Source organism: Oryzias latipes, chromosome 18, assembly GCF_053564925.1.
Source record: "Oryzias latipes strain Hd-rR chromosome 18, Olatipes_Hd-rR_3.1".
Taxonomy (NCBI): domain Eukaryota; kingdom Metazoa; phylum Chordata; class Actinopteri; order Beloniformes; family Adrianichthyidae; genus Oryzias; species Oryzias latipes.
The window spans coordinates 25,271,414-25,297,047 of NC_136254.1; the positions used below are offsets into that span (position 1 = coordinate 25,271,414).

General features: G+C 39.4%; 1 protein-coding gene and 1 long non-coding RNA gene across 6 annotated transcripts in view; both read left to right on the plus strand.

Moving 5' to 3' along the window:
• Positions 1 to 25,634, plus strand: part of kcnip4a (potassium voltage-gated channel interacting protein 4a) — a 187,062-nt gene that overhangs the window by 55,403 nt on the left and 106,025 nt on the right. Inside the window, exon 1 of one of the 5 annotated variants that reach the window (XM_011487368.4) lies at positions 262 to 933. The exons of the other annotated variants lie outside the window; for them this stretch is intronic. Within the exon in view, the coding sequence (XP_011485670.1) occupies positions 849 to 933 (85 nt within the window). The 5' untranslated portion in view covers positions 262 to 848. Of the gene's footprint in view, positions 1 to 261; positions 934 to 25,634 lie in introns of those variants that run through there. 5 annotated transcript variants of the gene reach the window in all.
• Positions 13,522 to 14,032, plus strand: LOC144987119 (uncharacterized). Its single transcript, XR_013650985.1, has 2 exons — positions 13,522 to 13,609; positions 13,981 to 14,032. It is a non-coding gene; the product is annotated as an uncharacterized LOC144987119 (long non-coding RNA).

The following is a 25,634-nucleotide window of genomic DNA, read 5'->3' on the forward strand; positions in this document are numbered from 1 at the left end:
CATAAAACCATCGATAGGTTTTGATCTGTAAGCTTTTCCCTAAAGTTCAAGTGTTAACTTCTTCCTTTAACATCTGTAGTCCATGACTGTCACGCTTTGAATAAATGTTTAGTTTAGGATCGCATGTTATTTATGAGCACTGCTGATTCATAGAGGTAGGCAATTTTCCCCCTTCATTTTTCCTTATTTCTCTCCTCCTCCTCCTTCTCCTCCTCATGCGCCGTATTTCTCTCTTCTCCTCCTCCTTTACTTCAGCCAATCAGGCCACACCTCCATGGCAACCGTCAGCGAGGGTAAAACATCCACAGATGGTGTTGAGTAGAGCGAGCAGCAGGCGCACTACGAGATCAAGTGTGGGAGCGTGTTTGTTTGTGTGCCTGCGAGACGGGTGGAGACAGACCCACTGAGTTGAGAAGGCAGCAGAGTAAAAGGAGGGACAGGTGACAATTTGAGGAGGTGGGAATGAGGGTTTGAAGACGAGAGAAGAAGTCCCTTTCTCTTCTCCGGGGAGCAGGAGGTAAAGCAAATATTTAAGATCTGTCAAAAGACCAAAACTGCATCCACGTGTCGATCAGAGCCCAACATCCCGGAGCCACGAGGAGCGCTCGCTGCTGTCCGCTCACTGATGAAGCATCCTTTTGAGCTGACCCGAGGTCCACTCTGACACAGCCAGAACTGCTGGAGGACAGGAAGAGGACTCCTGCCCCAAAGTGGCTCTCCATTAAAGTTAACTGTCTCCCCTCGGATTCCTTCCTTTTTTTTGTTTTTGTTCTTGAAACCCTAAAGCCAGAGCCTCTCCGCTTGTGCTGCCCTCTCCAAGCACCACCACCCCTTCCTGAGGAGCAAAGATGAGCTGCAGGAAAAGGTGCAAGCGGGAGATCCTCAAGTTCGCACAGTACCTGTTCAGACTAATCACTGGCACACTAAACACCGGTAAGACTTTGAACAGCAGATCCAACCCTGTCCTGCTGTGATTCATGCAGCTCTCAGCAGCAAAGCTTCTTCATATATTCATCGCTTTCAAGAAATTATGCTCGTTTAAACACTTTTAGACTTTTAGACAAGTTTTGCTTTAAAAAAACAAAAATACGGTTGACCGATGATGCTGGAAAAATGTTATTAAACAGCATCAAATAATGATTAAGGTATAACCTCTGGGATATTTATTAACAGTTTTGAAGTATAAGGATTTGCACAGACGTTTATTTCCCTTTGTTTTCATTAGTTTCCATGCAGTTTTTAAAATATTGAACATGGCAGCTCAATATTGCATGAGGCATAGTCAAACGCGTAACTCAGAGTAGTTTTAATGACTTTCACTGGGAGGATATCACATTGCAAAGCATATTGTTATGAGCATTACTAATGAATCGGAGGGTTTGACGAGATTAGACTATGGATTATGGCGGATTACCAGTGGATTACTTTGCGAAGGTTTTAAATAAAGTATGAAGAGAATAGCAGTTTCAGATTTAGGTGCTTGTGCAACAAGTTTCCTGCAGTATTTGGGGTTGTCACGCTTGTTTTTGGACGTCATGATCTACTGCACGGTTGGGTTACACAGCTGCTTGAGCAAACATTCACACCTTCTCTTTGCTGTCGAGTGGTTCATTATTCCATGTTTCTGCATGTTTCTGAGCGTGGGAAAGATTGTTTTTGAAAAGAAATCATGCTTGTGTCCAATTTACAGTACATGCTTTTTATTTTATTTTATTTTTTTTAGTAAATGATGTCTTCCATTTGTGCATGTAAAAGGAAGAAAAAAAAGAGAATTGCACCAAGCAAAGTGAAGCCATTCCCACAGCTGTGGCCTATTTCATTTAGTCCCCTTGACCTTGGAGGCGGTGAGAATTGGCGGCGGGGATGGAGGACGGCACCATCAGTGGGCGGTTCTTCCAGCAGATCAGTTTTTCAATCAAACAGATTAAATACAAGGCTGTGGATATTGCAAAGCTTGAAGCAACCCATCCACAGCATTAAGACATAGGAGCATAATGACGGTTTCCATAGCTACCTGCAAGACGTTTGCAATCCTTGTTGGTTAATGAGATGATTAGCGTTCTAGTCTTTGCTTATTTCCTTTAATGTTCTAAAGGGGGACAAATGTCATGTCGATGCCTTTTGTCAAACACTTATTTTCAAGACATTTCCTTTGAGAATCAAATTTCTGATTTCTTTGGCGGACAAAGAAATCAGAAATTTAAAACCCTAAAAGTTTAAAAGTGTCTTGTTTTCAAGTCCTGACAGCAACGCTGGTCCCTCATCAAAACAGTGCTGACTAAACACAATTTGAACAGCGGTAAAAGTCCAACAGTCAGCAGTATCGCTTCATATTGAGTCCTTTAGAAGGACTGCTCTATCTGCGTTTTGATGTCTTCTGTCATGCATTTTATATAGGCAAATGGCTTTTCCAGGAGGGTTTCTTTTTTTCCGTCTTCCTGCCAAACAAGTCTACCGCCTCGACCGGCTGCATTGAAACTTTTAACACAATTAAAAATGTACGGTAGCTTTGATTTGAAAGAATTGGAGCGAGTTCACAAATATCAGTGGAGCTTTTTCTCCAAAGGGCGTGCAGTTACAAACAAACCAATGATTACCAATAAAAGTACATTTTTCAGATCGGTTTTATGTCAGGATCTGCCTTTATGGAGGCAGATGTGGACGTCTGATTCTTATTTTTTTTTCATAATAAGAAATAACACAAAATCTTTGAACAACTGTGGCAATAAATCCGTATTTGGACTAAAGACTCTTGATTTTTGTTTGTTAAATGCAGATTGCTTTTATTTTGAAGTCGAAAGCTATTCTTTCTTTTTCCTTAATGGATCTTTTTGCTGAAAAGAACATTTCCAAAAACGGTTGTTTCCTGTTTACTTTGCTAGCTTTGGAGTTTCAATTTAGCAGTCAGCTCAGCCATTTTAAGAAAGTAGTGGATGTATTTTCGTGTCTTCATATGTCAAGAATAAGTCTGATGTGGTGGAGAGAACCCAGTAGTTTTCCAAAATGAAACTTCCTTCTGAATCCGATTATAAATGAAACAGATAAAATTATAGATTGCGTTTTGTTTTGTTTTTTCTCTCAGATCGATTGGGGACCAGCTATAAATGAAGGCACAAGACTTTGGCGTTTGTGTCCATTGTATTCATTTAAAGAGAAGACTTCATTGGTCCAAGTATGATAGTTGCTGGTGGTTATCATTTTTTGTTGAATACAAAGTCCTAATGCTACACTGGTGTGCATACACGTATACATTAAATTCCTAAAAACATTTCTTCCTTTAATATTAACATAATAAAGCAGAAACCTTTCAGGTGCTGTACACACATGAGCAGCTCTGCGTGACAATTTAGTACCCTAACCCTAAACCATAACAAAAAAACAACATAAACACTTTATAGAGCCTCATTATAAATGCTTACTGGAATAAAATATCCGCTGTTGGGGATATAAAAAACTCCAAAAAGAACAAAATCCCTTAAAGCAGCCTTGCTATATCACGCACAAGAACCGTTCAGCATCCAAAGTGCTGCATAGTAGCCAGAAAATCCTTTTTTATCACAGTCATAAAAACTAAAACTTTACTGCAGCTGCACCAGCACACCTTGACTGTGTATTACATCAACAACTAAATAGGCTGCTTTGCTCCTTCCTTCAGGACAGTTTATACTTTCTAGCAAATCAAAGCTGAAGAAGTTTAGGAGTTTCTCACCTGACAGTATGAATAGGTGCTCTGCAGGCGTGTCACTATAGATGGATAGCTGGAGGAATTCTTCCATTTCTGCACAAGTGAAATAGCATGGCATCGTTTCTGCAGCTTTCCTGCGCATTAATTATGGGTTGTTGTCTGGCCCGGGTTAAGGTAGAAGATCAGGGGAGGGGCAAATCTGGGTGTGTTGCTAGTTTGGGGTGTTGTATCCCTCCAAGCCTCTACAATGCTTAGAAAACCATGCTATCATCGTGTCATGTACTACCCTCTGCCTTTACCGGGCTTGGGACAGGCACAAGCAGAAAAGTTTCTCTTAACGTTTTTGTTTAGTTTTTTTGTTGTAATTTTTGTGGTCTTTAGTTAATTGTGGTTTTTTGTGGGCCATCACATTTGAGTGGGCAGTCACAGACTCTGGGGAGCATTGCCCACCCCCTCCTTGCCCATGCCGAAATCCAGCCTTGGTTGTTGTTCATTTCTGTGAGGTGAACTTACCCCAAAAAACTAATCAAACAAAAATCTACATTTCACTAATGCTATCTACAAATGTAATAGTTTCTATGTGTGTGTGTAAGTGGGGAAACGGGAGGAGACCACATTAACCAAAAATACATAGAATATTAAAGTTACTCCCTAAACTATGTAAGTAAACACCATGCTCATTGCCATCTTTAATTAACAAGCAAAGAGCCAATTTTTTAAAATTTATAATGTGAAAACCTATATTTTTTAAGCTGTGAAATAAGTTGGTACATAATCGTATTTATTTTTGTTATTACTAGTATTTTCCCAAATCTATTTGGTCTGTTTTAACACTTAATCTCATTGTTTTTTTAAATAAATGAATCCCATAAAGTCCAGCAATGACTAATGTATTTGTATAAATGAGGCATTTATGGATTTAATTACATGTGAAATGTTGATTTCTTTTTGTTCTTCTTTTTTTTAATAACCATCATTAAATGCTGTACAAACTGTATCCATAACTTTTTTTTTTTGAATTTATTGATCTTTTCTCATAGAACTCATGTTGGACATTTGGGTACATTTTGGGTTTATTTCAAACAAATTACAAAACACAAATAAATCAAACCAATGTCAAGTATTTCATAATACATTAATGAGACAGTGAAAAAATAAAAAAATAAATGAAGATGAATAAATGAAGATGAAGAAAGAAGATGATGCCCTCTTGACATTATAATTTTACATGGTTTTAACATATTCACAGTATGCATACAGTACACACAAGTCTCATTAGATTTATTAAATATAATTATCAAATAAAGTCAGGTAGAGTTTGATTTGTTGCTTGAAAGGGATTTGGAAGAAGCAAAGTTATAATCCCACCCCTATTGACTTATTACTTTTATATCTTTTGCATGGTTGCCACACTCTGGTTCTTATCAGATCAAGTGCTGATTATTTATGTATACAGTAAAGTCATTGCTTTTCGTTTAGAGCAACAGAGCGTTTTCAGTTGGGTGGATCCATTCGTCTTTTAGCATGTCACATGTTACCTGTGAGTTATAAAAATAGCCTGACCAGGGCAAAGCTGGCCATATTTGGATGACCAGGAGACGGCAATGATAGATGGAGTCAGTTAGCAGAGCATGTGATTTTAATCGAGATCTTCACCGTCCTTGAACACCCCATTACTTTATTGACCGCTTTGTTACCAAGGCCGGCCCGTGCACATACAGGGCAGGTTTGGTTCCTCGCCACGTTTGGACTGCTGTGTCTGTTCTGTTAATCAATTTGTGTAAAAAAAATCCTTCACCGACCGAAACAGATCAGGACTTTTTAACCAAGACTTTGGACAACAATTTGTATTCATGGTGCTGCTGCTGCAATGGCAGCTTTGAATTTTCTGTATCCAGAGGGTATGGAAATTACAGATGCGCCAGATCCCAGGCTCTGAATCCGAACAGCGGTGTCAGCAAATATTCAATCCTTTGAAAAGCAGACAGTTATTGGCTGCGCACACCAGGGGAAATCTTCAATTACTCCACTGTTTCCACCGCGGCCCCTGTGACAGACGAGCAGGGAGGGCAGCTCCAACGGCGGCGGAGAATCCATCAGGATCGCGCAGATCTTCTAAAGCAGGATTTATTTGTAATGCTCACTTCAAGTGACACTTTCTTAGGTTTGTTTGTTAGCTAATCAATGCAAGGCTTTCAACGCGCCTTATATCTAGCGCTTCATTTGTGTTGCAGCGCTCTAAATCTGTCGCTTGCTCCGGTTTTCTGCTGTGCTTTTTGTGAGTCTTGCACACCTCGTCTGCTCATGACTGTCAGGCTCTCCAGGCCCTGCAATGCATCATCCTTTGCCTGTTGCTCACTCCTTTCATCATAATTGACATCACAGGACATCCTCCATGTACACAAACACGCTCTATGGGGACAAAACAATGAAAAGTTCATTTTATTCCTAAATATTCTGAGCTTTCAGTTTGCCTTCATTGATTTCATTCCTGCGCGTTGAAGTTTTCTGTGTTCCTGTTAATGGATACATTTGTGATCTACAAAGAACAAAAAGAAAGACTGTTTAAAAAAATCAGCTTTATCAGCTAAATTGGATTTCTTTGCTTTTTTTCCCCTTCTCTTTGATGGATTGTTCTTCAGCTCAGTGATGTGATGTGAAAATCCATACCTCAAATAACTGACACCTCAGCTTTGCAGCATTTGTACTTGATGGGCCTTGCATGGGAAGATCTACACATTGGAAGGATTGAGTCATGGAAAACCCTGGCCTTGTGGTGGGATGAACACTAGTTTTCTTTTCTTTTTTTTGGTGGGGGAGGGGGTTGGAAATGCTGCATCCTCGTTCATGCATAACCTACAATGTAAGATATAAAGATTCACGCTGATAAGAAATTGTGTTTTGGGTGTTTTTGACATTTTCTTGTGGCATTTTCAGAATGGAGGACAGATGTCAAGAAAATTAAGCCCAACATTGCACGTCTGAGTATTTCTTTATTCAACTAGAACAAGAAAATGTTCTAGAAAATGACAAGGGATTAGCAGTTTCTGCACCCCCCCCCCCCCTTACCCAACACCTCTCCTCCACCTGCATCAGCTGTGTGAAAGTCTGCTGCACACAAAAATGTAGAATTTACTTCTCCCATAATTACCTAATTTGTTTTTCATCCTTTTTATTTCATCATGCAATTGAAAAATATTCCAAAGTTTATAGAAATTAATTTAACCGTGCAAAAAAAAAATTAGATGTGCAGATGAATTTGTTTTTGTTGAAAACGTTGTAAAATTTGCTCTCCTACAAGTTGGAATTGTCTGCCGTGGTTGAACTAGTTGAGCTCATGTTGCAGGAGTTGCAGGTCGTGTTTGGTTGTGCCGCCATGGGATAGCTGCCTTATCTGGTCAACTGTGTGCTCAAGGCCTTTTGAAACAATATAGTCTGACAGATGATCTTTTTTTTGAAATTTGCTTTTGGAAAAACACCTTTTTGATTTAAGAACTGTGGCCTTGGAAAAAAGCTTCCAGTTCACTGACTTCTGAGTCGTGTGTGTGTGTGTGGTGGGGGGGGTACTGGCCTTCTTTGTTTCCCTCGCTTTGGTTTCCTAATGACTATTGGCAGGTTGGCAGGTCATGTTCCACCTGCCTCGTGGGGACAGTGCGTCCAAAGCCTGTAATCCCTGACTAAACAATGAATATTTGATACTCGCAACCAGGCTGGACTGGCATCATGTCTGTGAAACTGTGTCCGTAGTCTGAGTGGCATTAGAGTAGTGAACAAATGCTTGGTTTCTATAGGCTGTGGTTTTACAGCTAGAGTAAATAAGTAGTTGGCAAATTTAAACAGCTTTTGTTTGTATTATGGTTTAGATAACAGAGGATGTCACTCAAATATTAAAGACCTAAAGCCTAATTTAGTGTCTGTTGTATTTAAGCCAACAAAGCACTATTACGATACCTTGAATTTGCCTTTTAACCCTTGTGCTATCTTAGGCTACGTTCACACTGCAGGCTGAAACGACCCAATTCCGAATTTTTTGCCCCTAAGCGGCCCAATTCCGATCTTTTCATGACAGTCTGAATGACACAGATCCGATCTTTTCAATTGCGACCCAGGCCCCGTGGGTTTGCCGTCCTGAATCCGAATTGTAGCCGTTCTTTTCAATTGCGACAGCCGTCTGACCGGCCAGGCGACTTGATTCCGAACTGTACGTCATCGACACGCAACAAACGTCATCATTTTGCGTTGAAGTAGGCGGGAACGAGAACGTAAACATCAACCATGGTGGACGATGCTGCTGAGACCAGTCAGTGGAAGGGAAGGGAAGTCACTGATTGGATTAATATTTGGGCTGATCGCTCTTTTCAGGCCAAACTCCAGGGCTCTGATCGCAACTGGGCGGTTTTTGAAAACATTTCCAGATAAATGGCAGAGCGTGGTGTTGAACCTTTCCCGCGATAACTTTTTTTTCTTACTCCTTTCCCACCGTGCTCAGAAGCGCGGGGGACCCAGGCGATCCTCCTCCTCCTCCCTGTTCTGATCCTTAGATTCTCCAGAACGGGTTAATAAAGAGTCCATAGCATTTATTCTGGGGGGAAAACCTTCTTTTATTACCGTCCTCCGTAACACACAACATGAATGCGCGCACACACTGCCCCCCCCCCCCATATTCTCTATCGCGGCACCCGCTTGCACACACACACACGCGGGCGCGCGGGCCCAACACATACACATTCCTCTTCCACAACAGTGGGTACAGACGATCCCGACTCCAATGCCTTCTTAAAATGAGAAGATTGTAATTGTGCTGCTCCTTCGTGAAAATAAATTTAATATTACAAAAAGACCTCCGCTTTGACAACACTGTTGTTGACATCCATTGTTAACGTTTGCTCCGCAAACAACAAGTGACGTCGTTCACCGTTGAGTATTCTTTTGGCTTCTGCGCATGCGGGTCTCGTTTGGGTCGTGTCACGGTCACACTGGAGATCACAAAAGTTCGGATTTACTTGGAAATGTGAACGGTCTAGCAAACAATTCGGATTTTTTGAAAAAATCCGAATTGGGCATTAAGCCCTGCAGTGTGAACGTAGCCTTTGATGACCCCACCCTTACATTGACATGTTCTCCGTACCATGATAAAGGTGGATAAAGGTGGAAAGATTTCATGTAATCCATGGACACCAGTGAAGATCACAAATCAATGAAGAAAAAAGGTTCAGCGCACTGTCTAGTGGGTCTAGATGACCCAACTCCCAATGTTAAATTTCCTAGAATAGCACAAGGGTTAATGGGGTTTGGCCTATTGGCCAAAATGTATAAATAAAGAAACCTAAACTTTTTTTTTTCTTTTTCTATTTTTTTTTTTTTTTGGAAATACAAGACAGTACCAGATGGAAAACCATGTTGCATAACATTTTTTTTCATTCCCAGCCAGTGAACATGGCATCTGCTGCACTCGTTTGACAAGCATCTGGAAAAATGATGTGAAGTTTAACCCGTTCACACCATATGCTGCTAATTTGCATTTTACCCAGGACTGCCCCAGAAATTTTGCACCAACTTGAAAGGGAAAAAAATGAAGAATATTGATTTATGTAATTGGAAATACATTCAGTCATGAAGGAGTTCATGAAATTCCAGAGGAAAGAGTTACTTGTAAATATGTAAATCTACTTATTTAAATACGGTGGCCCTGAAGTTCAAATCTCATCAACAAATCACTCGATGCAAAAACATAAAGACCACAACAACAATTAAAAAAGCAAAACAGTTAATAAAAAAAACTTGAAATTCCAGAAACCAAAAACATTTTTTAAAGGAAAGAAATCAGGGAAAAAAACACAATTTCCAGAAATCAAATGGATAAAAAATGAAGTAAAATAAGGAACTGGAAAAGTTGGGTACTATGGGAGATAACTAACTAGATGATGTTTGCGTTCTGAAGTAGAGGGAAAGCAGAAGGATATTCTTCCTGAACTGTGCTAAAAAGTTGACTGATCAGTCACTGAACTCCTAAAGTGGGTGTGGCCAAAAGGCAATCCGGTGTTGCCATGGCAAATGATTCTGGTCATGGTGAACAAGCGTCCTCAGTGACTCATATCTACCTTTTCAGGTACCTTTTTACTTTGTTTCATTTTTTTAAAATTCCATTTGATTTCTAGAAATTACTTTTACTTTGTGTCCTTTTTTGTATTTGTATTCTGTCTTTCTTGTTTGGAATTCCAGTGTGGTTGCTGGGATTTCTGACATTTTCAAAATGAATTATTTATTTGTCTTTTAATAATTGCTTTGCCTTAATTGTGGCTGATTTTTTTTTTTTTTTAAATCTGTTTTTGAGTTGTGTGATTTGTTGATGAAATTTGGACTTTAGGGCCACTGTAGCTACAGTATATAACCATGGAAAACATTTTTTTTTAGCAAACAGATTTCTTTCTTATTTTAACTTACTTTAACTTTTACAGTTTGCAAACGTTTCTTTAAAGTTTCTTTTCTCTCTGTAAGACATTTATAAGGAAACCTTGCAGCGTGACTTTAAAAAGGAGAATTAAGTCTGCACTGTTGGCTCATATCATAAATCAGAATCTTTTATTATCATTATGCAGTGCACAATGAAATTATAAGCTCTTTTTCAATAAATAATTGAATAATTCCACATAGAAATTTAAAAGTGCAGCCAGAGCATTGTCAAACGTGTAGAGTGACAGGGGATTAGTGAGTTATATTAAGTCTGTGTATCTGTGTGTGTGTGGGGGGGGGGTTGGATGGACCTCAGCTCTGGGGAAGAAGCTGTTTCTCTGTCTGTTCGTGTCGGTTCTGATGCTCCTGTATCTCTTTCCAGAGGGAAGAGGTACAAACATTTGGTGTCCTGGGTGGGCGGGGTCTGCAGCGATACGACCAGCCTTCCGTCGGACCCGGCTGTCGTACACTAAGTCAAGTTGTGGGAGAGGTCCTCCCACAATCTCCTGTGCGGCTTTCACCACCCGGGTCAAATCCGTCCTAGAAGTTGTTTTGACAGTCCAGTTCTTTTTAGTTTCCTGAGGAAGGGTCTCTGTTGAGCCTTCTTCACCCGGTAGGATGTGTGCAGCAACCAGGTGAGGTCAGATGTGATGTGGATCCCCAGGAACTTGATGTGGTCCACACGCTCCACCTCCTCCCCATGAATGAGGAGGGGGGTGTGCACCACATTCCTAGATCCTCTGAAGTCCACAATGACCTCCTTGGTCTTGGAGGTGTTCAGGACGAGGTTGTTGTCGGCACACCATCCTGTTAGGTGCTGGACCTCCTCTCTCTAGTGGGTCTCGTCATTGTTCCATGTGAGACCTACTACGGTGGTGTCATCGGCAAACTTCACAACCATGTTTGTGGGATGAATAGCGGAGCCGTCATGGGTGAACAGAGTGAAGAGGGCCAGGCTGAGGACACACCCCTGTGGTGTTCATCAGTATAGTAAATCATCACTGTTACTATAAAGAGAAAAAAAAAGACTTAAATTACTCTACAACTTTCCTACAACTTTTCTCCAGAACCCTTAGGGGCTCAACGTCATTTTGGGTGGACTGCTTCTCACATGCAGAGCCAGACTTTCTGGGTTCATATCGGCTTCCCTCTAAGCTCAGATCAGGCCTCTCTGTTTCAGTTCCTCTGCCCTCCACTGGTTTCTAGTTTCTGTGTTGTTCTCCAGCATCAAACCTGCACAGATTCCTTAGCTCTTTTTGCCTTAGTGAGGTTACACATGTTGAAAGTTGCTGCTTTTAAATATTACTGCCACTAGAATAAGGCACATCCTGTAAAAATTGCTGGAACATCCAATCTTGTGTTGAATAAAAGATGGGAGAAAGAGGATAAAATACACACAAATATTTAGTTTGGACCAAAACTAATGAAAGAATTAAGGTAAAGGTTTTGCTCCAAGTACGTAGGTCATGACTGGAAAATAATTACACCTCCAGCTAGCCAGCTTAACCGATTTGGTTCGCCCACTTTCTTTTCTGTGTGAAGAAAACGTCGCAAATGCTGCTGCAGTCTCTTGGTGTGGTTGTCCCCCAGCAGCCTGGTAATTTCACACCTTATTAATTACTCAAAGTAATTATCTGATGGAGAGCTTGTTACTAAAGTGTCACTATCACAGCTGAGGATTGATTAAAGCTTCATGTGTCAAAGGCCTCCTGTCAGAATGTTTGGGGACAGTACAATCTCAAATCGTCCTGCTGTTCACAAATCCAATCGCCACCTTTAGAGACACTCCCATGAAAATCATGTTCTTTGGTGTTTTTAATATGTTCTTGTGGCATTTTTCTGATGGAGGACACATATCAAGAAAATTAGCTCAAAGTTGCATTTCTGAGTGTTTCTTTATTCACATCGTTGTGAATGAGGAGCAGATGAAAAAAATGCAGTTTGAAAAATAGGCTATTTTGTAACGTAGAAAATGCGCTGGGTGGGGCCACAAGTTCCTTGCTCCACCCTCTGGACCGCTTGCGCTCGGTTGTTTGGCCGGATACCTCAAATATTGCTCGCTGTTCTGGATTCTATCAAAACATTGTCTCACTTTAAGCCAGTCCATGGCCTGAAAAAGGTTGGGAAACACTGTCCTTCGTCACGGTTGGAAGATCCATCTTACTCACTGAAGGTGAATGTTTGCACTGAGAAAAATTTGGACAAAAAGAAGATGGGGGGGTTTAATGCTTTCCAGGCTACACATTTGATTTGGACAGGCAATTGTCTGATTTTGTTTTAGACCTATTACTTTGTTTTCGGCGCACATTACTTAAAGACCTACTCTTATAAAAAAAAAAATAATAATAATAATAAACAAAACAAAAAAACATGTTTTGGGTGTTTTTAACACGTTCTTGTGGCATTTTTCTAATGATGGAGGACATGCATTTAATTCAAAAAAGAAAAAAAAAACAAGCTCAAAGTTGCATTTCTGAGTATTTCTTTATTCAAATCGGGCTGGAGGGGACAAAAAAATGCTGTTGGAAAAAGCTCATAAGTGTAACGTAGACACTAATCGGCAGGCCACAAGCTCCCTGCTAAGTTCCATGCATCCACTTGCAGACAAATAGATCCATGTGTGTCTTTGTTGCACCCGTAATGTTACGTTGGGGATGTGAGGGGCTGTAATCTAGTGGAAAGGCATGTAAACAGCTCTCCGAGTTATGGGAGACGCGAAGGGTGGGGTTGCTCCGCGCCAGTGGTCCCAAAGCTAAACTTTCCAATAAACTCTTGCTGCTCTGAAGAAACCGTGCCCCAGAAAACAAGAGGTTTTTTGATTTTTGGCTAAACACAGCTCAATCATAATTAAAAGAACACTTTTAAAATAGATAAAAAGATGAGCGGGATGGGGCTTTAAACCTTTAATCAAAAGATTTAAAGGGAAAAAAGGTGTTCTTTTTTTTTTCTGGTCAAGTAATGGAAAATGTTTGGCTTTTTTTAAAACGGCATGTGAAATCCTGTGACTATGGACAGCTTTGAGCACTGCTGTGTCATTGCATTTAAGCACCAGTCCCAGGTTGGCCACCAAACAGCTTAAAAATGTGTGTGTAGCTTTTTACACACACATATGCACACACTCTAGTTGAATCCTATGGAGCCCTCCAGGGGCCAGTGGTTAAAAAGAAACAAAATCTGATAAACCGTGCGCACAGATTAGTAAACGCTGCGCACGGATTTATCAGATTTTTTTTTTCTTTTTAACCACTGGCCCATGGAGGGCTCAGTAGAATCCCGCTGAGATCACAGATGTCCACCCTTCAGCCTTGTTTAGTCACGACTGACAAATAACGGGAGGTTTCTGCAACCACTCTGTTGTTGTTTCACAAATCTTACATGATATATTGTGTCTGTGTCTCTTCAGAGGCATCTGCGGAACTGTCTGTTGTTGATCCATTAGCTGTGTTTTGCAGCAAAAAGGCAGAAGTCAAAGTGAGTAAAGATCTTCTTTGTGGGGAGGTGACTCTTGAAAATAATGATAGTCTTGTGCGGACAGTGTTTCTTCACCCACACATTTTGTTCTTCATCTTTCTTTTGATAGTCTGGACTCAAACTAACTTTCAGTCAAGGTTGATCGATTAAAATATAGTTAGTTCTTGTGTTTTTTCTCAATACATGAGTGGATGTTTTGTTATATTTATCTAATCATGTATTTCTAGCTCTGCAAACTGTTATAAAATGATGTATATATTGAATTTCTTTTTGTAATTGTCATCCGGAGAGAAGGTTAACCTCATCTGCCTGCTGGTTTTGTTGTTGTTGCTGTGGCGACTGAGCTCATCTGGTTTTTTTGAGTGTTGCAGAAAGCAAGGAAGTAATGGCTGCTGTGTGACCAGACTGTGTGACCCACCCTCAGCATCCGATCCATGATCTCGACTGAATGAGCTGAGTTGAGGACGTGAAAACGGAGCCATGCCTCAGACCCCCGCTGTAAAATGGCGAGATCACTCACTCACTCACTCTTCCGTTGTGGATGGTTGTGCAGAGAACGATGGCTTTTTGTGTTTTCAGCCTTTTGCCCCATTATATTGAAAGTCTCCATCGAGGCGTTAAAAACTGAGTATAAACGCCTCTGTTAATGACACAAAGTAATTGGTAATTAGTTTGATTATTTCTAAAACTGGCTATTTAGTGTGTGAAATTGCGCTGCAGTCTAGATTTTATCTGCATGATAATCTTTTCCTGGTTAAAAACTTTTTTTCTTCTTCTAATTTTTCCACTTGATCTAATGCAAGTCATATTCTGTAAAATACCCTCTATAATTATCATTTGATCTATTGTAAAAGCGTTCCCAGTGGTCTTTTCATTTTTATGAAGTTTTTAGCCAAAATCCCCAAACCTGTGTCATTTTCCGGGAAATAGTTTCTGCAGAGCGGCAGGAGTTTGTTAGAAATTCAGTTGTAGGAAGTTGTAGTAAGGATTGTTGGGATAGAGCAACCCCCACCCCGCCATTGACGAGAGCTCTCTGTTTACACAATCTACCGCTAGCTTACAGCCCCTCACACCCCAAACCTAACTCTATCGGGACAACAAAAATGGTGAGCAAAATTCACCTTTGAGTTGTAAGCGGGACCCTTGGTGTGAAGCAAACCCCCGCCCCCCTTCCCCTGAGTCATAAAGAAATACTCAGAAATACAGTTTTTATCTTCATTTTCTTTATATGTGTCCTCCATCAGAAAAATGCTACAAGAAATCTGTCTGATTTCATTGGAGTGGGTTTTTAAAAACAATAACCATGTTTTACTGTGGAAAATGCTGCTTCCCCAGCAGGCTTCTGCATGATTACATGTCAGCACCAGTCTGAGTCAGATATTTTCCTGATATGTCTGAGCGTAAAAAGCAGTTATGCAGCTTTTCGCCCATCGCATCCCGTATTATCATTCAGATCTAGAATCATAAACGTCAATTTTAAAACCCGAGTGAACTGGATTTCTTTCTACCCTTGATTATTCTCCTGTGTTTCTTGCCAAGCCTTCCTCAAAAGACAAGTTACCAAGCTGTTTCTCTTGAGCTTGACGCAGCAAAAATATACATAAAAAAAGATTGCAATTGCAAATGTAGTCAGGAGAGGAGGGGTTTGATGTATGACACCCTGAGCACCTGAAGAAGCACCGTGGAAGCAAAGTGTTTTATCTTCACTCCCCTGCTTCTTTTGCATGCATCACTGAAACCACTGCAGATTCAATCTAAATGCAAAGCAAAAGAACAAAATTGCAAGTTTTTCTTTTTTTGTTTTTTTTTGTTTAGCTTTGATATGTCTGTCTCGGCAGTTTTCCACCCGTGGCCAATACCCCAAATGTGAATCTTCTCTACAGATCCCAATGACCAATCGGTTCCCATCACATATGTATTACCCAGGTGATCTTATTTCTCTTTCTAGGTTTATTAGACTATTTTCTGCTCTCTGTGATTAAACGGTGCCTCCAGCAGATGCATCACTCACATAATTTGATATGTATTTTACCTTTGCAGAAACAAAATGCACCATTGGATTTAATATTAAATTACACTCACTGCAAAATGATATATTACAGTAAAAAAAATGGATTCCACAGACCGACTGGAAAAATTGGTATTGATCCAGCGCCTAACAAAACTATCATTGCATTAGGATTTTATTTTATTTTTTAAAAGGAAGGGGGCCACTGTTTGCAGAAATAAAAAGCCTCTTTAAAGAAAGTTTGACAAAACGTTTACACTTGAAAGCTGACATTTTTAACAGTTTGCATCAAACATTAATTAAGAGAAAAGAGTAGAGTTATTTCTGACACATCACATTGTTGGATGGGAAGGATTTTAAAGTTTATTGTGGTAAAAAGATAGAAAACCAAAGAGGGACATGTTGAGAAAGAAAACAGATAAAACAATATGCATATATTTTTTTCTATAAATGCCCTTTGCAAAATGTTAAACTTGATGCCTGAGATGTTTTTCAAGGCTTCATTTAATTTGGCAGAAATATTGTTAATATTGTTTTCTTCAATGAAAACAAGCCATAGATAATGCATTATGTGATGAAAGGTCATCTTAAAAGCTATTATGTATTTTGTGATCATAAGCTTTAGGTTCAGTGAAGCTGACATTTATTAATGGCACCAATTCCTAACACAGGCCTTGTGAGACTCGAACACGGTCCAAAAAAAAACAAAAAACAAATTCAATAAATGGCCAATCAGTTGCAAGCATTGACCTTTTTCAATGTGGTTGTGTCTAAATGAAATATAAAGTGGTACAATTATGGATTATTTGAGATATAATAAAAAGTGCAATGTTTGGATATAGTCCTGCCCAGATTTACATAAATAGATGGGGGATTATCAGTTCAATGTCAATAATTTAATTAGTAATTAAGAGAACAGTGAAAGAAAACCGGAGTGGCATATCAAAGCCTTTAGACGTATATATGTACATACATTGATATTCCCAAGTCTCACATCCTTTAGCAAAAAGTAGTAGTACACTTGAAGTTTATTTTATTAGGTATTATTTAAGGCTCCATTCACTCCAGCTTTAGAGACACGCATTCAAGCGACCACTTCCAATCAAAAGTTGGTGTAAATGGGTCCACATTTTGATGTTAACACACCAGTACTATTTTTACCTTTTGTTAAATGTCAAATACTCTATAGCGGCTGTAAAAATGGGTGAAACTATCAGATACAACCCATGGCTGGACAGGTCTTATCTTAAAGGGAGGGGTTGTGTTTCTATTCGTGATTTCAAATCCAAGAGTCTCCATTTCATATCATAAAGGCTTCAGGGTTCGATTCTTGGACTTCTGCTAATTCTTTTGGGTCAGATCCTCCATACTAATGTTTCAAAATCAGTTCAGCATAAAACGGCTTTCTCTGGTTTACTCACCATCGGCTTCTGGATGCAGTCAAACTTCCTTCAATCAAACAATGAGACAGAATTCTGTTTTGTGTAGCGAGATGGAAAATTAAGAGCTGGTTTCTAGAGGAATGAAGACCAGCTTTACCACCTAAATGAAACAAATAAAAAAATAAGTTCTGACAAGATTAAGAGATGATTATTACCTTCATGTCCTGCAGGCTGGATTACTGACACGGTCTGTCAGACTAAAGACTAAAATCTTCAGCTCATTTGAAACACTGCTGCCACAGCCAGCAAAACTGACCACATCCTTCCAGTTCTGAAGTTATTGTACTGGTTACCAGCTATCGATTTTAAAGTTCTATAGCTAGTTTGTAACTCAGTTCATGGTGTGGAACCCTGTCGTATCTCCTGGTGGTTCACAACTGAAGCAGGGCTGCAAAGATTAGGAACATGAACCAGAGGAGGAAGCTGTTTTCAGCTGCTGTGCTGCTTCCAAAATTAAAACTTTTAAGTTTCATTTAATGTACTTACCGTATTCAAAGACCAACTCCAAACAAAATCATGTTTTTGGTTGCTTTAGCATGGTCTTGTGACATTTTTCTAACGATGGAGGACAAAAATGAAGAAAACTAAGGTGAAAACGGCAGATGATAAAAGGCTGATGGAAAGGGTTCCCATTTGTGACGTTAATTACGCTGGGCGAATCGCAAGCTCCCTGCTCCCAGCTCTCTGCAACAGGGAGGGAAAGGGGGGCAGCGTTTCTCTACACCAACTGTTCCTCCTACAACTCAGAGGTGAATTTCTAATAAACTCCTGCTGCTCTGCTTATCGAAAAGTACACAGGCTAAAAACTGTAAAAAGTACAGCTCTGAACACTTAAAATATTTAATATATGCATTTAATTATTTTGTAATTTTTCTGAATGCTTCAAAGGTTTGCATCTCAATATACAGTATATAGCCCTTTGAATCACTTTTATCAATGAAATCTGCCATACAGAACATAATGTCTTTAAAAATTAGCATATGACCCATGCAGGTTTATCACTCCAGGACATCACCGATTTACAAACTCAACCCCGTAAACTTAAGAAGGACTTAAGTCCCTACTGGATGCAAAGACCCTTTGAGAAATATGAATGAGCCTGATGTGTGTGTTGTCCGCTGGCATTAATCGCTGCAGGACTACAAATGAACAAGAAGGTTGGTGTGAACGTCCTTGTTTTGTCACTTCTACAATGTGATATTAGAGGCCGAGTGGTCCTTTGCTGATGTCTGAAGTTCATTTATCATTATTATCACATTTCACTGGTTGTCTGTCTTTAAGATTACATTTCTCTTACGGCGTGATTCGTAGCGCTTGTCTCCCTTTTTTGTTTTTTGTTTTTAGAAGGCAGATAGTTCTGCCTGATGCAGTATTTTTTAGTTTTTTTTTTTTTTTTAAAGACATCCTTGTTGAGCATTGATTTATGCATGCAGGCGTAGCCTTCGTTTGACGGGCTTTTCAGCCTATCAGGTGGAATATTAGTCATGCACTCTTGTGAACTTTTTAACTACGGAAGGTAAAACTGCACTTTGATGAAATTAACATATTTTGCTGTTCTTAACTTCCGTGCACTGCAGGTTACTCTTTAGAAATTTCCCTAAAGCCTCCTCCTTACATAAATTGAAAATGGCCAATTTTTCTGTGGCAAAACCTCCAAGCTTCATGCATAATGGAAGGTGCAATTAAAGACATGTCTTCCTGGAGAGATGCAGATGGAATTGTGTGGTTGTGCAGCACATTAGGATGAAAACTGTCTTTACACTGGGATTGTGTAGGTTTTGCAGTGGGAAAAAGAGATCGTCCCTGACAACTCGCTAATATCAAATCTTCATTTCCCAACTTTATAGCCCACTTTGACCCCATGTGAATCTAAAACTCAGCAGTCCATAAAATAGATTCCACTGACTTGGTCTTTGTAGAAAGATGTCACTGGCATTAGTCATACGTTTTGTGCAGATGTAATTCCTCTGGAACAGAAACCTTTTTTGTAAAACTTTCTTCTTGTGTCAGCTTGTTGCACAACAACAAATTGTGTCAAAGCTAACATCACATTGAATAGAAATAACCTTATATGTACAATTACTTATAGCTAGATTAGCTTTTATAGGAATTTTCCTTTAATTTTGTGACTGAAATATTTAAAAAAAATACCCAGCATGCAGCAGCAGGTTGTATGTGGATGAAATATAAATCAATTTCACTCTGAATTATAACTTAAATGAGTGTAAAAGCGTTCCCAGTAGTCTTGAAATTTTTAGCCAAAATCAATAAACCAGTGCCATTTTTTTATGGACTGTTTCTGCAGTGCGGCAGTATTTCATTAGCACTTTGCCTTGGAGTTGCGAGCAGGACTGTTGCCGAGGAGAAACCCCGCCCCCCATTACTGTTGCAGCTAAACTGACGGGAAATGTTGGAGCTGTCCAGCCGTACAGTTTTGATCCAGATGTCAGCTCAGACGAGGAAAATGAAGACCAGGCCAGGCCAGGAAATTCGTGGCCCACCCGGTGTATTTTCTAAGATCATGGGAAGAATGCCACAAGAACACGTTAAAAACACGTTTTTCATCAGATTGGGACTTTAAAGGCTTCACAGATTTTCCAAGAGGCGCTCACCTTTCCGTGCACTAGACCCAGAATCCATGCTTTTTATTTTATTTCTGTGCACTTTTGTCCTGTTAAATCACCTTGAAAACCTAGTGGGTAACAGACTCCCTCGTGGCACATCTCACCTAGTAACTGCCAAGTACTATGAAGTTAAATTCATAAAAAAAAACCAAATTCTTAAAAGAAAATCAAGCAATTATTCTTCTCTCTTTTTCATCTTCAGTCTTTTGTCATTGTGTCTCGAGGAGTGTATCTTCCTCATATCGGTTTGTGGAAGCGATGGCGCCAAGCTAGTTGACAGTACCTCCAGGTTCATGTTTAATGGAGGACCCCATTACAGATGAAAAATGGGCCTTGTTCTGTAATGGCTGAATAAATCCAGGCCCTGAAGCTACCACACAGAAAAGGCTCTAAAGAGAAAGGAGACCATAAAGCTGGATGACGCTTTCTTGACTAAAGACATAATGAAGTATTTTCTGTCGTTACCCGAGAATAAATTTTTTAACATGGCGCTGAAGTGGAGGAAGTTGTCAACACATGCTGTTTTTGTCAGAAAAAAGATCAATAGAGCATGTGAGACTCTGTTTATTCTGAACTAAATGAACTTGTTATCGATTGTTCCTGGGGATGCATGGGAGGATCGCCATACTGATCAGTACTTTTAAGAGCCTCTCCTGATTAATGTGTAATCGTTTTGGACAAGTCAAGGAGTTAATTGTAAGTGGATCTCCGGAAAGAAGATAAAAGTAGGTTCCACTGAATTATTTTACTTCTGGCCACACATTTTTGTGTTTGTTTGGCACATATCCAGGGGTTTAGACAAAATCATTCAAAGCTGCTGTTCAACATTCCTGACCATTTTAGAATGATTTCCTGTGTTACCGGTTAACCCTTTAACGTTGGATACGTTACTGGTTGACACCTAAATAATGCAGGCTTTGTGAAATATTGTAACTTAGCGACCACTTAAGCTGATTCTGACGTGGAGAAAAGCAACTTTTTATTACGGCTTTGCACAGATAAGCAACACATTGCTAGCAAAGTGTTGTACAACAGCGCTAATCAACTTTTCTTTCCAATATAATTGGCAGACTTATGTAGATTATCTTAACACTTTACTACTGTAAAGGCTGCTGCTCTTTTTGTCAGAATCTGCTGGAATTGCGTTAATTGTGTCAGAACTGTTGTTAGCAGTGGTAATACTTTGGTTTGGGACCCTCAAAAATTACTGGCAATTAAACTTGTTGAAAGCTTTATTTAAAAATATACTACTACTTTATAAAAAAAGTAGTGTAGTTCATAGTGTAGAAGTCTTAAGTATAGTGGTCCCTCGCTATAACCCAGTGTTGTTGTTTTTTTATAGTGCTTTTTGTTCTGCGTCCTCATTGGCCGCAGACCACTGTCAATCAATCTCCTTTGTGCCATGTCTCCTGCACAGAATGCGTCCAGTTTGCCAGATCTACATGAATCTTCAATCGTGAGCAGATCTTTGTTTTCATTCTACAAAACTGAACTTATTTGTCTATGAAGATTGAAATTTTGAGTTTAAATTAGAGGGAAAAGTGTGTCAATGGTAATTTCTGTCTGAGTAAAATGAATAAAGTAAGGGGTAAAGATGGGATTCACGGCTGTTTTTAGGGAGCCGAATCTTTTAGATCCATTCATTTCAAAAAGCCGTTCAAAAGAATGGCTCATTTGGCTCTTTTGATATTTTTTCACTTTTAAGAAGCCAGTCTGGAGTTTATTCATTTTATCTTGGAAATAGTCACATGGAGGATTGATGGGCTGACATCTGGATCAAAATCATTCAAATTTTACATGATTTTACGATATCAAGTATAGCTTCATTTGACATGTGTGGACAAGATTTTAAAGTCTGATATGGATTCATTATAAATATTCCACTGCCAGCATATACAGTGTGTATAAGGAGTGTGTATGTGTACTTTAAATGATGTTATTAATGCAACAGCTAAACCAGGTGTTTGCAACCTCTAAAAGAATCATTTGGTCCAATTTCTTTCTGACAAAACCAAGTAAGAGCTGCAAATCTCACTACACATTTTTATTGCATTTCTTAGGCCATTTGTTTATAACACGTAACTTTTAAATATTCACAACAATTAAACTATAACAGTGTTATAATTTTCTATAGGCTATATAACAATTATGCTTTATTGTAATCTGACAGCAGCACAAAAAGTTTCAAAGATCCTCCTGCCGCTGTAAATTTACTTGCACTTATTATTATGCAATTCTTTTATGTAAGAACTTTGCTTCTGAACAGAAACTAGATACTGCTGTGCAGCAGAAGAACAGAACATGTGCTTTAATCTTTTCAGATAATTAACAGTTCTGACTATAGATTTAATCAATCCATCAATTAATTGCTTAAAATGATAAAGCCTCTCAATTTGGTGTCATTTCAGAAATGGTTAAAGACAATTTTATTTTACCTTCTATAAAATCACCTCATTAAAAAACAAAAAATCCAACTTTAATACAATTCATGTTTTATTTGCAAAAGACCGAAATAAAGAAAGACGTGAATCAATTTCCATCATTTGTTAATGAGCCATTCGAAAGATTGAATTTGTTCCCAAATGTCACATCTCTAGTGAGGATTTTTACAAAAGTAAAATTGACTACTTCACACATTTCACCTATAGCAGATTTTATTTCTCCTGCCATATGCGAGGGCCCACTGAGTACAAAACAAATCCACAGCTTTAGATGTTCATGATAACATTCAGGCTTACGATCCCATAAGAAATCTTACATTATGTCTTAAGGAGCTGAAAAAAATGTAAATTATTGATGAGGTTAAACAAAGAATAACAATAAAATGTTGTGGAAGTACCTGAAATGAAGCAAAAAAATAAATAATCACGCAGTTTCTGAAAACTAAATACCTTTTATCCAGTAGTGGGCTAAAATGGGTTTATTGTGTCATTTTATGTTTGAAACACTAAGTAGAGCTCCTAGCATGTTCATAAATTGTAAGACACAAATTAGGCACAGTTAGAAATCCCATTCAAACAATCAAGGAAAGGTTCTTAGCACACCAGAAGGTGATCACATGTTCCATCAGGCCCCCCCCAAAGTAAAAAAGAAAAAGAAATACGGTGTCTGTTTACTTTCACACAGACAAATTGGACTTGACAAACCGCAGAAGCAATCAGAACTCACAACTTGTCCGCATTTACTGTTCCTTTAATAAAGTAATCGATGTGCTCAGCATCTTTGGCCACTGTTCTCTGGAACATACTATAATAGCCTCTTTGATTGGCTGGAGACAGCAGGAGAAAAGACCGGGTAAATATTTGATGTGAAAGGGCAGTTGGTAGCATTGACTGAAATGGCCTCAAGCTTAGAAAATGGTTTTCAACTCTGATTCAGGGGCTGTATCATCTTTTTGCTTGAAATTAGTTTTTACAGACCTTTTATTTATATCATATTGTGCAGATGAACCTTCTTTGGTGTGTTGGGAAACGAAGGCTCGTCCTTTAATCTTAAATGGAGCCACAGTCCTTTTGGTTTTGCTATTCAGTCGCTTCACGTGCTGCTGCTCTGATTGCCCATCGCATTTTTTTTTCCCCTTCAACCTTTTGCTGATATTAAATGCTTCTGCTGTGCACGGCGGATCAGTCAACCGTGGCGTTATAATGGGCTTTCAAAATAACCGATGAGAAAGGCGTCCAAAGTTGGTATTCCTCCGAGTGACGCTCTGGCACAAACATGCCTGTTTACTCGGGTATATTTTTATATCTGTCCATGTGATGATTTGTGATTGTGCTATTCCTACAGGTAACCCAGAACAGTTGAGAGTGGCTTTCCCTGGAGTTGTGTGTGGGTTGGTGTCATATTAGTGGGGCTCCTGCAGCTCCAGGATTCACAGAAAAAGTGTAAAATTACTTGTCGTTTGTGGGCTGTGCTATTATTTGCACAGAAAAACACAGTCCTTTTTTCTACAATGGTTTAATTGTTTTAAGACAATTGATTAAATAAAATAATCCATTTAGTTAATCTTTGAGGTCCTCCAATTAGGCTTCTTTTTTTTTTCTTTAATAGGAAAGCCTTAGTCACATGCACCTGCTAAGGCAGTTGAACTGTGCGGATGCTGGGTTTTTAGGTTAAATCGGTGGACAGCGACTAGTTAGACCAGAACTCTCAAATACAACTTCAGCAGCACGTCGTCTCTTCAGTTCTCCACGGGGCAGCAGCTTCTCTCGCTGTCCCTACGGCAGATGACTCACATTGGCTACGGATGGCTGCAGCACAGGCTCTGTCCTCTGTGTTGTCATCGTTATAAAAAGCATGTGCAGTATCATAAAGGATGGGGTGGTTCTGGACGTCTGTGATCCGCCTCTTGTCATCCATGGTGTTAAATGACCGATATGACGCGCTACCTCACACTTTGTGACACTGTGTCAGTGGGAAATGACGTGATGTTTACACCACGGTGAAAACATAGCGAGTACAGCAGAAAATGGGTCTTAGTTAGAAATATGTACTAGATGCACTTTACACTTGCTTGCATGATTTCTGGTTTAGGTCGTTTAATTTGCCCCACCTCCCAAAAAAGTGCTCCGACTCGCTGCGATGTCTGGCCAAAACCTGAAGCCAACAAAACTGATTTGGAGCGCCCAAGAGGCTGGGCTAGACTGGATGGTGTTTTAAAGCTTCTCAAACTTTTTAAGTTCAGTAAAGACTACGGTGACCGGACCTGAGCTGGACTGGATGCAGTGTGAGCCCAGGGTAAGACGGAAGCTGCAGCTCAGAACCTGGCAGTACAATATGAGGGGCCGTATAAGACATTATTTATTCTGAACCATTCACATTCATACATTCTTGCTCTCACAGTCATATATACTCTCTTTCGCATACATATATTCTCTTACGCATCCATATATTCTCTCTCTCACATTCATACATTCTTGCTCTCACAGTCATATATACTCTCTTTCGCATACATATATTCTCACTTGCACATCCATATATTCTCTCTCTCGCATGCATATATATTCTCTTACGCATTCATATATTCTCACTTGCACATCCATATATTCTCTCTCTCGCATGCATATATATTACTTTACACATACATACATTCTCACTCTCATTGTCACTCTTAAAAAAGAATGTATGTATGTGAAAGACAAGTATATATGAACGTGTGAGGAAGAGTTTATATGTGTGTGTGAGAGAGGAGTATGCATGAAACGGAAGTTACTTTGCATGAAAAGGAAGGCACTTTGAATGAAAAGGAAGGCACTTTGAATGAAACGGAAGGCAGATGATTTCTCGTGCTCTGATTGGACGAGAGGCCGCCACCTCCCATTTTGAACAGACGCTAACACGAACCAATAAGAAGGCCATCGGAACCTTAAGAAATATTTTATCTTCACCTCAAGTGGTCACAAATCTGTCTGCATCTCTAGAGACACAAAGGAATGTCTCAAATACCAATAATGGTAATAGAAGTGCCACCGAAACAGAAAATCCGTATCCACCTTATTCCTAGCCCCCATGAGCCTTTGCGTGAATTATGGGCGACACTTCCTGTAGACGCTGGAACACGCATTTACATTAAAACAAATTCCTCTTGTTTTCGATCCATAACTACATATAAATGTGGGAAAACCAGCTGTCATTTCTTAAAAAAGGCAACGGTGAGGTGGAGATGAAATATTTGTTAAGGTTCCGATGGCTGCAGGACCCCCGTGGCTACTTCTTGCCGGTTGGTTTTTTTAAAAAAATAAACTTTATTAACAATATCTTGCACATACAAAATACCAAACACAAAACTCCACTGTGTGCAAAATACAATCTTCACGTTCGCCATGAGAATGAACAAAAAAACATAATGATAACCATGTAAAACAGGTTATGCAAAAAGAAAACAAAAATAATAAGGCAAAGGAATCTGTTAAAGTTTCAGGAGAGACCATGTTTCAACTGTTCTGACAGCT